We start from the raw sequence: 16,080 nt of genomic DNA, 5'->3' as shown, positions 1-16,080 counted from the left end.
GGCCCAGGCCGTGCGTATCATTGAGGCTGATCAGAGACCCTAAAAAGACAGGCCGAGGCCAAATGTATCATTGAGGCAGATCACAGACCCTAAAGAGACAGGCCCAGGCCGTATGTATCATTGAGGCAGATCACAGACCCTAAAGAGACAGGCCCAGGCCATACGTATCATTGGGGCTGATCACAGACCCTAAAGAGACAGGCCCAGGCCATACGTATCATTGGGGCTGATCACAGACCCTAAAGAGACAGGCCCAGGCTGAATGTATCATTGAGGCAGATCACAGACCCTAAAGAGATGGGCCCAGGCTGAATGTATCATTGAAGCAGATCACAGACCCTAAAGAGACAGGCCCAGGCTGAATGTATCATTGAGGCAGATCACAGACCCTAAAGAGACGGGCCCAGGCTGAATGTATCATTGAGGCAAATCACAGACCCTAAAGAGACGGGCCCAGGCTGAATGTATCATTGAGGCAGATCACAGACCCTAAAGAGATGGGCCCAGGCTGAATGTATCATTGACGCAAATCACAGACCCTAAAGAGACAGGCCCAGGCTGAATGTATCATTGAGGCAGATCACAGACCCTAAAGAGACAGGCCCAGGCCATACGTATCATTGAGGCTGATCAGAGACCCTAAAGATAGAGGCCCAGGCCATATGTATCATTCAGGCAGATCACAGACCCTAAAGAGATGGGCCCAGGCTGAATGTATCATTGACGCATATCACAGACCCTAAAGAGACAGGCCCAGGCTGAATGTATCATTGAGGCAGATCACAGACCCTAAAGAGACAGGCCCAGGCCATACGTATCATTGAGGCTGATCAGAGACCCTAAAGATAGAGGCCCAGGCCGAATGTATCATTGAAGCAGATCACAGACCCTAAAGAGACAGGCCCAGGCTGAATGTATCATTGAGGCAGATCACAGACCCTAAAGAGACAGGCCCAGGCCAAATGTATCATTGAGGCAGATCACAGACCGTAAAGAGACAGGCCCAGGCCGTGCGTATCATTGAGGCTGATCAGAGACCCTAAAAAGACAGGCCGAGGCCAAATGTATCATTGAGGCAGATCACAGACCCTAAAGAGACAGGCCCAGGCCGTATGTATCATTGAGGCAGATCACAGACCCTAAAGAGACAGGCCCAGGCCATACGTATCATTGGGGCTGATCACAGACCCTAAAGAGACAGGCCCAGGCCATACGTATCATTGGGGCTGATCACAGACCCTAAAGAGACAGGCCCAGGCCATACATAACATTGAGGCAGATCATAGATTTTAAAAGAGACAAGCCCAGGCCGAATGTATATTTGAGGCAGATCACAGACCCTGAAGAGACAGGCCCAGGACTGGTTAGCTACATTCATAGTTTAATAGGGCTTTCTCTTTTTGGGGTCCTTTAACATTTAAATAAAGATGGTGGCTTTTAACTGAAAGATCATATAGACAGGAGTGCAAACAACCGCCAAGTCTTCCTGCCCTAGGTGGGTAATGGTATGGTGGTGTTAAGTAGCACCAGTTAGGGTCCTGTTTCACCACTTCTTTTGAGGTCCTGTCGCCTTTTTGTACCCCCAACTAAACATTTCATTGAATATTCAGCCAAACGATTAAAAAATAAATTCGGCAGAACAGAGAACTTATAAAGGACTGCACCGGATAAGACTTTTCTGTAAACGTGTTCTCTTCTCGTCTTGAAAGGCAATATTTACACGGGACAAAGTACAAGTCTGACTAACATGCAACATTCTTCTACAAGTTATGACATAATAAAGTTGGCGAAAAGGAAACTAGAAAAATATAAAACTTCTACATCGGATAATCAACAAAGTCTCATAATCTGACACCTAATAATCCAAGCAATGCCAACATTTCTGACACTGAGCAAAGAACCAAAGAATCATAAAGCAGATTTTACATGGTCTGAAAATCCATTTATTTGAACTGGGATATGTGAGAGGAATAGGTCGCCAGCAGAAATTCCTAAAACAAATCTGTCACATGTGATTTCACCTTAAAGGAGAACTCCAGAATACAAAAATTATCCGCCATACTGCCGGCAGTAAAAAAATAAATAGATCCAAACCTTCCTTCGCTTCCCCGGTAACCCACTCCGGTCTCTGCCACGATACTGTTCCTGGTTGCCGGTGGTCTGAGAGTCATACTGCACTCAGCTAATCACCGGCCACAGCGAAGTCAGACTCGGCCGGCGATAGGCTGAGCAGCAGTGTGAGAACGGTTCAAGACACAAAATTCTTCACTACATCGGCACCTGCTGCCGGGGCCGAAAACGTCACACTGCCGCTCAGCCTATCGCCGGCCGAGTCAGGACTTCGCTGCGGCCAGTGATTGGCTGAGTGCAGTATGACTCACCAACCATCGGCAACCAGGAAGAGGATCGCGACGGAGACCGGAGTGGGATACCGGAGGCACCGAGGAAGCGAAAGAAGGTATGTACATCTTTATTTTTTTACTGCCGGCAGTATGGGGACAATTTTAGTATTCTGGAGTTCTCCTTTAAAAGTAATTTTGTCTGACGAAAATTCTAAAATTTCTATAAATCTGGTACTTATCAGGTCCAATTTATGTTTTTTTAATAGAATTCTGCAATCTAGTACACGGAAGGGGTCAATAAATTGTAAGGCAAATTAAAAGCCCCCCCCCCCCCCATTCTCATTGATAAGAAGGGTTACAGGGTCAGAGGGGCAATATAAAATACAATTGCATTGTGCAATTCCTAGGTTATGTGTGAATAAAGTGACAACTGGGTGTTACCATTCCACTTGTAATAGGGGTGCCCCTGTACACACTGACACTGTCCATACAGAAATAACAGTGTTACACCCCTTTGACAAATGGAATGGTAATATCTAATTGTCCACTTATTTATACACTTCCAGGAGGAATAACGGGGGATGCTCCGGAATTGTGAAAGGGGTATTCCAACTTATAATAATTACTCCCTAGCCACAGGATATTGCCTGATTAAAGGGGTACTCCCGTGGAAAACTATTTTTTTTTAATCAACTGGTGCCAGAAAGTTAAACAGTTTTGTAAATTACTCGGGGATATATATATTTGTATAATGCACATATATGTTACAGTACACGCTTACATTAATGATTACACATTCCTGGCTGAGATGGACGCAGTTGGACCATTGGTATGGCAAGTGTGTATGGCAAGGGTTATTCTTTGTGCTCTAATTTGAACAAAAATGTATATATATTAGTGAATCTAGTTTTAGAGTAAATGGAATTAAGATTGGATATATAAATATGGATATTGTATATACCTGGATTAATCATGAATGTATAGGGATCCTGAGTGGCAGTTTCTATAGATGTCAGATTGTGTAAAATGTTCTATTTCTTTCCTTATTGAAGATAGCAGTAAGTGTCTATTGCTTTGCTTGTGGCACTGCAAGTCAAAGAATGTCCATTAAGTTACTCTGTATGAAGAGCTATTTGGCTTGTCAAAATGAACGAGCTTCTCCTGAACGATTGTGCGCACACCTGTAGCTCTACTTGATGATGATAATACAGTGCAGATTTATCAGAGGTTTTACTTGCGGTTATTTAAGCTGATTTTCCTTGATAATTCTTCAATGTTCTGTGATGTGGCGGAGAATGCATATCCTTTTAGCTGAAGATCCAATTGGGGATTACGGGAGTACGCTCCCTCCGGATGCTTCGTCAGGGAGAAGGAAGCCATGCTTCTGAAACGCGTTGGAGGTATCTTGGATCTGATCCCGTACCGTAGTGACGTCAATAACCGGTCTCCGTTAAGCCGCAAACCGGGGCTATCACGGCAGAGAACGCTACCAGCCGGAGCGTACTCCTGTAATCCCCAATTGGATCTTCAGCAAAAAGGATATGCATTCTCCGCCACATCACAGAACATAGAAGAATCATCAAGGAAAATCAGCTTAAATTACCGCAAGTAAAACCTCTGATAAATCTGCACCATAAATATGCGCAATTTGCTGCTTCATTCCGAGGTGACTACCAAATGTTCATTCTCAATATGGGTTCACCCAGCAATCTTGAGAATTTAAACTCGGGTCTCAAGTAAAAAGGGAGCGGCAAGTTGCGCCTGCACCTCTCCATTAAAGGGGTCCTCCCGTGGAAAACTCAACTATTCTTGGCAGCGACATAGACAATTAATGTAGTAGAGTCGTGAATGCGCAGCTCGCTGCTTCATGTCCGTTCTCAAGATCATGGTGGACCCCCACAATAAGGTAATTCTTCCCTATCCTCTGGATAGGGGATAACTATTACACATTAGAATACTCCTTTAATTCATGGAGGCATGTTGAGAGAGTACAGTGGTTCTTTAACTCACTGATACACTGTAGAACAATGTTTTCAAACCAGTGTGCCTCCAGCTGTTGCAAAACTACAACTGCCAGCATGCCCGGACAGCCTTCGGCTGCCCGGGCATACTGGATGTTGTAGTCTTGCAACAGGTGGAGACACAATGGCTTGGAAAACACTGCTGTATATATATATATGTATATATATATATATATATATATATATGTATATATATATATATATATATATATATATATATAAACCATCTTTCGGATACAGTCAACGAGCAGGTTAAAGGCTGTTGACTGATCCACCGCAACTTCTAACAGAAATAGCGCAAAATAAGTCAATTGTCATTGTCACATGCGAGACAAATTCGGGCCCTGTATAAAAAGAAAGGAACTTTCACAATGCACATTACGTCTGAGCTACATGAAAAGTTTACGTCGAATGTTACACTGGCTTTATATATGTCACATGTAGGTGCAACATTTTATGCCACAGCAGAAGCCGTCCAAGGAGAACATAATACCTGCCCCAATGGCTGCTCTGTCATCAGTGACAGCTGCCTGGTATACTGGATAGATAGTCAGATAGATAGATATAGATATGAGATAGATAGAGATATATAGTGAACCACAGTGGTAAAGAGGGATGGATGGCATTTCAAATCCGAGTAAGGGTAGAATGCCATCTTCTGGGAACACCAACATCTAAAATATTGACAAAGCACAAAACATACATAGTAACAGCACTGTAAGGACATCAGACATTTTGTTCAAGACAAAAAAATTGAGAATCAGTTTAACAGGTGGCGCCACCTTTGTTGAAGTTGTGAACTTGCAATGACAATGATAGCAGAAGATATAAGACCTACTTACCTGCTGGAGTGATACTGCAGCGCAAGACCCAATGGTAATGGTACATGGGTCTGTAGGACTCTGTAGGGTCAATGAGACCTGACTTCATAAAAGGGGGTTTGGGGCCCCCGAAGTAATTTTTTTTGTTGTTCTTGTCACCTAAGAACAACAAAACATACAAGTTTAAATAAGGAATTTTGTGGCAAACACATGCAAAATGCAAAAAAATATACTGTACAATACAAAATACAGCATAAATACAATATTAAATAAAATACAATAGAAATACAATAGAAAACTTCTGCAAATATAAAAATGTTTGTGCTATATTGGTACAACTTTTTTCGTACTTTTCTAAAAAGGTGTTTTCCCAGTCATCGAAAGTTATGGCACATTGTTAAGAAAGACCAAACTCAAAGCCATACATAGCGGCTTTGAGCTAAATGATTAGCTTTCTTCTCTGTTCAGGACTAAGCGAAAACATGGTGTTTAACCCCTTGTTGAGGACACAGCCCATTTTAATTTTAGCGTTTTTAGTTTTTTCCTCCTTGCCTTCTAAGAGCCATAAGGCTTTTATTTTTCCATCCACAGACCCATATTAGGCTTGTTTCTTTTTTTTTTTTTGCGCAACCAATTGTACTTTGTAACGGCACCTTTCATTTTACCATAAAACGTATTGCGAAACAAAATTCTAAGTGTTTTTATAGGGGAAATAAAAAAAAAAAACTATTAGGAAATTTCAAACAATTCCCATGGGTTAGGCTTGCTTTTCTGTTTTTGTGCTACTTTAAAAAAAAAATTTACTTTTTTGACAAAATTAGTATGCTTAAAGGGGTAATCCGCTGCTAGACATTGTATCCACCATAAAAAGGATGATAGTGGGGGAGTTCCCGATGATGGGGCCCCCCGCGATCTCCCGCAGCATCCGGTGTTGTAAACAAACATCGGGTTCCTGTGGCAGTGGTCGTGAAGTCATGGCCACGCCCCCTCTTGACATCACGCCACACCTCCTCCCCCCCCTGCTGACACGCCCCCTACCATAGACATGAATGGAGGGGGCATGGCATATCAGGAGGGCGTGGCCGTGACATCACGATCACAACTTCTGGCTCCGAGCATTCTGAAAATGCCGGAGTACCCCTTTAAAATTGCAATACCATACGGATCATAATCATTTCTGCACACAGGGATACCAAATATGTGGTTTTTATTTATTTTCGTATTTAAAAAAATGTGAAAGGGGGGATTTAAATTTTATTAGGGAATGTTTTTTGTTTTTTAATAAAAAAAGAAAATTATTATTTTATTGACACTTTTTAAGTCCCCATAGGGGACTTTTATAAGCAGTCATTAGATTGCTGACACTTAATGATGCCATGCCTAATGCATAGAATTACTCAGTGTTATTCACCATTTACTGATCAGCAGATCAGACTCGGAACCTGAACGGATCGCCAATGTCAGTCATAGAGCTTCATAGTTGGTATGCAGCTCAGGACATAAATGTACGTCATGGTCAAAAGGACGTCCATTTACGTCCATTGTTCTTAAGGGGTTAAAGAGCCTTCTATGATGCCTGAATTTTCATCACCTGTCACCATTAAAATTTTGTTTATATACTGTTATAGAGCAGGAGGAGCTGAGCAGATTAATATATAGTGGGCGGTCCTACTTAGGACTGTCAAATCACTGACTAGGACCACCCACTGGACTCCTAAGCACATAACAAGCACAGGAATACAAAATAATAGTTAGGCCTCCATTCAAAGCCGAAAAATTAACATTAACGCATCCCATTGACTTTAATGGGGTTTATTGAGTTTCTGTTTAGTGTTTGTTTATTTAGAAGGATTTGACAGGACAAAAAAAATATACCAGACAAATAAATCCTATATATATATAAATCATGATGGAAAGTGGAATTTAAAATATTTTCTTAATTCTGGATTAATATTGGGCTATGTGCCTTGATATAATAGACATAAAGTCTTACATTAGATAACTTTCTGAAACTTTCCCTAGACAGATTATGGCGCTTAGTCCTTTATTTGTCAATCGTTTGCAGACGACTTATGTTAACGCAACGTCTGCGAAACATTGTCTAATAGGGAGACATAATATCATTGTGTGACTCCTCAGATGAGTTTTATGGTTGTTTTCGAGCCTAATGAGGTTTTGGGATCATAAAGTTGTTCCTGTGTTAATCAACAAATTCATCAAATATTAATTCTGCCCTTTATTTATTCATGAACCCCTGAGAGAACCTCCTGAAATGTCAGACTTACTGGAAAATAGGCGGCAATGTGCAACCTAATGGTGATAAGTATACAGGACGTGTCACAGTATACAGGCAGCATGCACAATAAATACAGGACCATAAAATAATATTACATACAAGTACAGGGCATCATCAATCCAAGCGATACACCATCATTTTACCTAAACACCGTATGGAAATGTTGGGCAGGAACTGCATGGTGCTATTGTGCAAGTGCTGCATGATTTAGGCATGATATATCACTACGATGTAGGTACCATGGAGCACTTGATATGGGCACTGTATGGCACTTCTAGGTCCTAGATAACAACATTATGTAAACATCATATGGTGGCATTATTTAGGCATAGCAGGTCACTATTATTTGGGACGATTTATGGCGACATTATCGATTTTGCCCATGGACTTCAGTTCTGCATCTGATATATTTAGATATGCTTTATATTTATAACATACTAGATGAGTACCCGGTGTTGCTCGGTCTCTCAGCCTTTTGAAGCCCCAGCAGTGATAGGCTCAATGCAGCAGTGCAGCCATGCACTCTCCCTCCCCACGCACTGATGTATTTTCTACCCCCTAACTCTTTTCTCCCCCGCCTGCTCCATCCTCGCTTTCCATCCGTCCCCTCTCCTGCCCCAGCACTAACTATTCTCTGCACCTGCCTGCCAGGCAGTTAAATTATACTTTACCTTGACGTTGGCCTGGCACTAGGATGTTTAAAACTCCCGGTCAGTCTCCACAGCCCAAGAGTACCATGATCAGAAGAAGTACCGGAAGTACCATAGACCTCTTTGGCTGTGGAGATTGCACCTCCTTCTAGACATCCTGCCACTGGACCAATATCACGGTAAAGTAACTGTTTAACTGTTCGGACCCCGCTGTTTTTACTTTGTCAGTATCAGGTTGTCCTTTAACTCTACTATGTATTTTCATATAAGAAACACACGTCCCATGTTTAATTGAAATATAATCAGCCGTTTGGAAGTTATGCTGGAACATCCATAGACACATACACTGCTCAAAAAAATAAAGGCAACACTAAGATAACACATCCTAGATCTGAATGAATGAACTAATCGTATGAAATACTTTCCTCTTTACATAGTTGAATGCGCTGACAACAAAATCACACAAAAATTATCAATGGAAATCAAATGTATCAACCCATGGAGGCCTGGATATGGAGTCACCCTCAAAATCACAGTGGAAAACCCCACTACAGGCTGATCCTACTTTATGTAATGTCCTTAATACAAGTCCCAATGAGGCTCAGTAGTGTGTGTGGCCTCCATGAACCCGTATGACCTCCCTACAACGCCTGGGCATGCTCCTGATGAGGAGGAGGATGGTCTCCTGAGGGATGTCATCCCAGACCTGGACTAAAGCATCTGCCAACTCCTGGACAGTCTGTGGTGGATGGAGCGAGACGTCCCAGATGTGCTCAATCGGATTAAGGTCTGGGGAATGGGCGGCCAGTCCATAGCATCAATGCCTTCCTCTTGTAGGAACTGCTGACACACTCCAGCCACATGAGATCTAGCATTGTCTTGTATTAGGAGGAACCCAGGGCCAACCGCACCAGCATATGGTCTGATAAGGGGCCTGAGGATCTCATCTAGCTACCTAATGGCAGTCAGGTTACCTCTGGCAAGCACTTGGAGGGCTGTGTGGCCCCCCAAAGAAATGCCACCTCACACCATTGCTGACCCACCGTCAAACCAGTCATGCTGGAGCATGTTGCATGCAACAGAACGTTGTCCACGTTGCTTCCTGAGTGGACAGTGGGATTCTACAGAAGGGTCATTGACTTGCAGTTACATTGTGTTGTTTAAGTGTTCCCTTAATTTTTTTGAGCAGTATATATACATACATACTTAAGTAGAATTTTATATATATTATAGAGGTGCTCTATTATGTTGCTAGTAAACCACCCGCATATCATTTAACAATCCATATGTGAATTTTGTATTTTATGTTTTTCAGGTACGGGCCTATATTAACAGGGCAGACAGCGATAAAGGTGATGACAAAATGGACCTTTTAGCCCTGAGATTTCTGTCAGTCAATCCTATTATTGATCCTTGGATTTTCACCATATTACGACCCTCCGTTCTCAGGCTGATGCGCTCAGTTCTATGCTGTCGGAGCTCTTTCAACTTTGGAAGCATCAGAAACTCTCCTTCCCTAAGTACTCGCCTGTCAACCAACAACAAGCTGAACTTTGTCGACTCTACATATGGGCTTTCCCAGAAGAAACATTTAGCTGACGGGGAAAAAATTGCATGGGGAGAGAAAACAGACACCTAGTAATATAAACAGTATAAAAGAACTCCATGTACCGAACATACAGTATATATGACAGGTACAGAGGTGATCCAGTCATGGTGATGGCCAATGAAAGTGGAGATCATCAAGACCTTGGCAAGTTATAACTACAGGGTCCATGCAGTCAGAGGTTGGGACCACGACTTGTATGTTTCACTGACGTGTCATGTCAGTAATATTCTTTGGTCAAAAGAGTGAAGCAAGGAGAACCAAAGTGCCTTCAACTTCTCAGTAGAATGGGGCAAAGTCAAGGCATTGCAGGTGGAAAGAAGCATTTTCTTAGATGTTATATGCACACATGTTCGTGGTTTCCCAATACTGATTTTAGACTGGTACCTCCACTTTTACTGTTTTCTGACTGGAAGATTAGCAGAGCATTGTATCGGTGGTAAACCATTACCTTTAATCACTACCTATTGCATTTTAGCCAGTAATCCTGTTTTTCACTTGAAAATACTGTAAACTGATCAAGGGGCAAGGTTATGTACATTTTGGATAAAAAGTAGCACTTTGGTCGAATTATGAAGGAGTATCTAGCTAAAATGTAATACTTTGCAATAGTACAAGGCTTCAACAAACTAACATGGTTACACTGATCATGCACCTTCTGGTAAGCCTAAGTTCTGAGACAATAACCAGGTCCTTCTTCATCAGAGGCAGACGACAACCCCATCTGAAGCTGGCTTTGGTCACTCACCACATGGGGAGCTATTATTTCCTGGATTTGTTAGTTTATCTAATATACTTATTTCCACCAATATAGGGCAACTACAATTTGGGAAGAAGGAGAACATTGCAAGCCAGCTTGACCATAAATAGAGAAAAAAACATAATAACTTGACATCTCATCGGGCATTACTTTACAAACAGTTGTCAAATATCCAGATAGGAACCACCATGGCAACCAATTTACTGTGGGTCCGGCTCTAAAAAACTGTTGACTGGGAAAAGCCGAGACCAGACAGACACTCCCTCAGCATTACACGGTGGCCATTTAGATACTTGCCTGCCCATGCATTTTGATTTACAGAGGGGTCCTAAGGAGGGGACCCCCCCTCCCATAATGTTCTTAAACCTATGTACTGATGCACAGTGCTGCAGGACACATGTATGTGATGTACTGTATATTTATATAGCATGATATATAGTATAATGCCCACAGCCCAGCATGGTTGAGACCACTAGTCTTTTGGATTTTACATAAGAATCCAGACTCAAGCCTTATAAAAGGTTTTTTTTTTTTTTATTGTAATCTACGTCTTTTCTTCCAAGTTTGGACCCTAAAAAGGTTAGACCACTGGGCAATCTCGCATAAAATGGGAGACCCGTTTTGGGGAATTTACCAGACAAGTGCCACTTACATATTAGGCCTCTTTAATCCCGTTTCAGGGTGCTGTCATAGACATACCTTCAAAAAGGTATTTCAAGATATACTGTGGTGTACCCGCAACACGCCCATAGACATTAATGTACAAAAATAGTCTACTAGTGACTACGTTTGGTCTTTCCCACAAAGCCTATATGTTTTGTTTCCAGGACCCAAAAGCACAGAAGTTTTCAGTCTGGTTAAAAAAACAGATACGGTGGGAAAATGAGCTGACCGGAGGCATTAGCTGACTCCGGTCCCCTCATTGAAATGAATGGGGTACGGTTTTACAATTGCCCTGCTGGATCTGGTTGCTGTATGCCCCAAACGTGTTGTGAATGCACCATAACAGATGTAATAGTGTCAATAAAAAGATTCAGGGGAATGACACATTTGTCTTTACCACAACGAAGTGCAAAATTTGTTGGATACCACCCTTGTGAGGCGGAACGTCTGAATTTCCCTTAAGGTCTATTCACATGGCGGAATCTTTGCTCGGAAAAATTCCGGGCGTAGATTCTGCATGTCATTCCGGGCGGAGATTCCACTGAATCAGTCGGAGTTAGGACCGCTTGCAATTTGTGGAGATGGCAATGCATTTCCAACATGTTCATTCTTTTTGCGGAGTCTAAGATCCGGTATTTCTGGTAATACCGGAAAGCGAATGGTGCAGTAGAATCAGTTGAAAACAACGGAAGGTTCATGCTTTACCTGAATTTCCAAGCGGAATTTCTCTCTGAAAAAACGTAGTGCGAATGGGGCCTTAATGTGAGCTGGCCCTAAGTATTATTCATGTTACGATTACTTCAGGCGGGTCACATGGTCTTTTATTCAATAGGCTTATAAAAGTTCCCAATAGGCAGCCATTTTGAGTAAAAACTGCTTATCTACACTGAAGATGTTCGGCCCACAAGATCAGGAGAAGAGTCCATGACAAGGACCATTGGGACAACGGGCTAAGCACAAAGGGCCTCAGGTATCAATATTAAAACAGGAAACCAGCCGTGTTGCCCTCAGCAAACAACCAGAGCTCATGAATTTCTGAGGTAAAATGAAAGCTGCTGGTTACCAAGGGTGTTGTCGCCCATAGCAACCAATCACAACACAGCTTTTATTTTACCACGGGAGTTAATAAACAATGTAAGCTGCGCTCTGATTGGTCGCCAGGGGCAACCAGGCCGGTATTCATTTTTCAGTATTGTTACATGAAACAATTAAAAAAGAGATTAATATAAAGTGAGTGAATTTACATTAAAAAAGACACAAAAATTATTATTTTTCCGAAAATTTCCAAAAGCACTTAAATAGTATTTTTTTCCATAGACATCGAAAGTTTTATTGACTATACATATATAAAACAATGTTGTTATTTAATTGTTAACTTGTCTACGTGTTCAGCGTCTCTTTTTTATGTAATAAAATTGATTTTAAAAAAACTTGAATGTTCGTTTATTTCTAAGATGTAATGATTGATACAGAAGTTTTCCATTCTACGTTGCGACCCGCCCCATTTGGGAACATATGTATGACCAGTGATTCCGGCATAGCTGTACTGTTTATTGGAGTCTTAGAAAGTCTGAAATATACCTTTTTTTTCTCAGTGGTCTTTAAACTGCATCCCTCCAGTTGTTGCAAAACTACAACTCCCAGCATGCCCGAACAGCCAACAGCGCTACGTGTGATCCCACCCTTTATGGGTAGGAGATAAGGATAGGAGATAAGATGTCTGATCGCGGGGGTCCCGCCGCTGGGGACCACCGCTATCTCCGACACGTCACCCCAGTCATCCAATGCATGGAGTAAACTCCACTCCGTGCCAGATGACTGGCGACTACAGACGCCACGCCCCCTCCATTCATGTCTATGAGGGAGGCGTGATGGCTACGTACTAGCTGTCACGCCCCCTTCCACAGACATGAATGGAGGGGGCGTGGCGTGACATCACGAACACGGAAGCTCCAAGCTTCCATGTTCTGGATGCCGCCGCTGGCCCGGAAATCCTCCTTTGGAGAGGGGATACAATGTTTTCCGGCGGAGTACCTCTTTAATGGTCATACAACTCTTCCCCCTCACACTGTCACATAACTTTTTTTAAGCCGGCCCTGAGAACTGAAAGGCTGGGCGTTGTAGTTTTGCAGATAAGACAACAATCACTGGGGACCGATATCCATGATAAACCCTTGAACCTTGGCATGACATTTATTTTTAATTTTTTCTTAGCTGAAATGACTTAGTTCCTCTAGTAAACTGAATCATCCTTCCAGCTGACACGACAACACACGACATGTCATTCACCAGCTTCCTCCGTCGTTCTTATCTGGACGTGCCCCGGTATGCGCGCAATAATGAAGACCTTGCATATCTGTTCTGTGCACAAATGTTTGGGGGGAATAAGCAGCTATGATATAAGATGCACTATTAAAGGGGTAGTCCAGTGATAAAAAAAAACGTATCCCCTATCGTAAGGATAGGGGATAAGTTTCAGATTGTGCGGGGTCTGACCGCTGGGGTCCCCAGCGATCTCCTGTATGGGGCCGGGGCTCGCTGGCCAGATAGCGGGTGTCAACCACCGCACGAAGTGGCGGCCAACATGCCCCTTCAATACATCGCTATGGCAGAGCCGGAGATTGCCGAAAGCAGCACTCCGGCTCTGCCATAGAGTTGTATTGAGGGGGCGTGTCAGCCGCCGCTTAGTGCGGTGGTCAACACGCCCCCTTCCCGCGGGGCTGTCGGGGCCCCGTACAGGAGATTGCTGGGAGCCCCAGCGGTTGGACCCCCTGCGATCTGAAACTTATGCCCTATCCTTATGATAGGGGATACGTTTCTCATCACTCGATATCTCCTTTAAACGTCAGCGTGCAATCTGGGGATAAAAGCAAGAATGCTTGATTCTCGGGGTTAATGAGCTCTCATGGGAAAAGCCCAGTGCTATCTCTTCGAAAATGAGACTAATGGAGAACTTCCTTCTGTCATGGCTAAAACAAGTGATGACCAAACTGTGGACCTCCAGATGTTACAAAACTATAACTCCCAGTATGCTCGGACAGCCAACGGCTGTCCGGGCATGCTGGGAGTTGTAGTTTTGCTACAGATAGAGGGCCGCAGTTAGGAGACCACTAGTTCAAGCCACGACAGAAGGAAGTTCTCCATCAGTCTCAGTTTTGAACAGATAGCACTGGGCTGTTCATTCCAGTTTCTAGAACAGATACCAGATGCCATAGGCTGTATCAAGGCATGCTGGATGTTGTAGTTAGTAACAATGTGGTGGCATGGGGGGGGCAAGATATACTTGTCAAATTGTGATGCCAAGGCATCGTTAACCTACACGGTCTGAGGTGGAGACGGCTTCTCCTGGGCCAGGCACGGGGCAATGAACACACTGATGCCAGGTAACTGATAACTGTCTTTTTACTGAGGCAGTAGCAGATTGTACAATACTCGCAGTACAGGGAGAGTAGAAGGGATGAAGTGTAACCCATGGGAGCCCTGTGGCGTTGCTGGAACTTATGGTACTTTTTACCCACTTGAATTGACTTGCTATTAGATATGACAGACTTGAGACTTGGAGATATCCCACGCTGACTAGGGTTCTGCTAAGGTCCAATTTACTGACACCGCCAGGGTATGAACTCACCAACTCCTGTGCAGGGAACACTTGCAGAATGGTGGGGTTGATATGATAAGAGATTTTCTTCAGGCTTCCCTTGGAATCACCTCACACTTCTTCTGACTCCTTTCCACACTGTAGCTCACATGGAGCTCTGCACACAGCAGAAACTGAAACTAGATTGGATAGTTCCTCCCCCCCTACACTATATACAGAGAAATTTGGGGGTTCCCATTGGGCAATCAGGATCACATGGGTACTCTGCATCATACCTACTTACAGATATCCAGAACATTCCTTAAAAGGTACAGTGCAACACAATACAAATCAACAGGACAAAATATCACACTGAATATTACAGCATCACCTGAGCAGCAGGGCCTGGGTCAGGCACCTGAAGCAATGTTTACCTGACAGGACGCACTCCGGTACTAAGATACCACACAGCAACTGCCAGCATTTCTCGACACAGCCTATGGCTCTGCAGCTTACTCCGAAACTACAACTCCCAGCATGTTGCACCATAAGCTATACTATACTACTGCTAGAGTGCTAGAAGTTGTAGTATTGGTGTGGGGCAGCTGCAGAGCCATAGGCTGTATCAGGGCATGCAGGGAGTTGTAGTTCGTAACTAACTGTAACTCCCAAATTTACAAAAAAAACAATCAAAAAAGTCCCAACAAAAATGGAACCAATAAAAACTGTAGATCACAGCGCATAAAACGACCCTCATACAGTCCCATATAGGGAGAAATAAAAAGTTATAGGGGTCAGAAGAGGACAAAATTTACCTCACATATGTATAGTATCTTTCATATCGCTTCCTGTGATGTCATGCATATATAATTAATTATGCAAATTAGTTAAAGTTTGGAAATTTTTTAAAAATAGGATCGAAAGAATATATGCAAATTAGCATGGTCTTTTTTTTTTGGGCAAGAAAGGTGGTAACCCTAATCACAGCAGTTACTTGGACTTGGCCAATATTGAGCCAGAAAGTTTTTGGAGCCACAAATAACCCCAATAGTCATCAGGAGTCACAAACAACCCCAAAATCTTTTGTTACAATTTCTATAACGTCTTACAGGAGGAAGCAGCGGATGAATAAAGATGACCCCATGCCCTATCACTGGCACAGCTTGGGACCCAGCATTTTCCTTTTATTTGATGTTTTTAGCATTGACATTGTGATGTTCTCAGAAAATTCCACAAGGAAGCACCAAAAACCAGAATTACCGCACGACCCTGGCAGTCGATCAGGATTTTACTACATAATTAGCACCCGCCATGTATTTGTACCACTTATGTTCACGAGAATAT

The 16,080-nt window shown here is 42.9% G+C and overlaps 1 protein-coding gene across 1 annotated transcript in view; it reads left to right on the top strand.

Moving 5' to 3' along the window:
- Positions 1–12,564, top strand: part of LOC130295000 (prostaglandin E2 receptor EP2 subtype-like) — a 32,798-nt gene extending 20,234 nt beyond the window's left edge. Inside the window, exon 2 of the mRNA XM_056545169.1 lies at positions 9,446–12,564. Within this exon, the coding sequence (XP_056401144.1) occupies positions 9,446–9,769 (324 nt within the window). The 3' untranslated portion in view covers positions 9,770–12,564. The remainder of the gene's footprint in view (positions 1–9,445) is intronic.
- Positions 12,565–16,080: the final 3,516 nt, after the last annotated feature.

This window comes from Hyla sarda, chromosome 11 (genome assembly GCF_029499605.1).
Source record: "Hyla sarda isolate aHylSar1 chromosome 11, aHylSar1.hap1, whole genome shotgun sequence".
In the NCBI taxonomy this organism is placed as follows: domain Eukaryota; kingdom Metazoa; phylum Chordata; class Amphibia; order Anura; family Hylidae; genus Hyla; species Hyla sarda.
The sequence above is the reverse complement of the archived record's forward strand: the minus strand, read 5'-3'. Positions and strand labels throughout refer to the sequence as shown.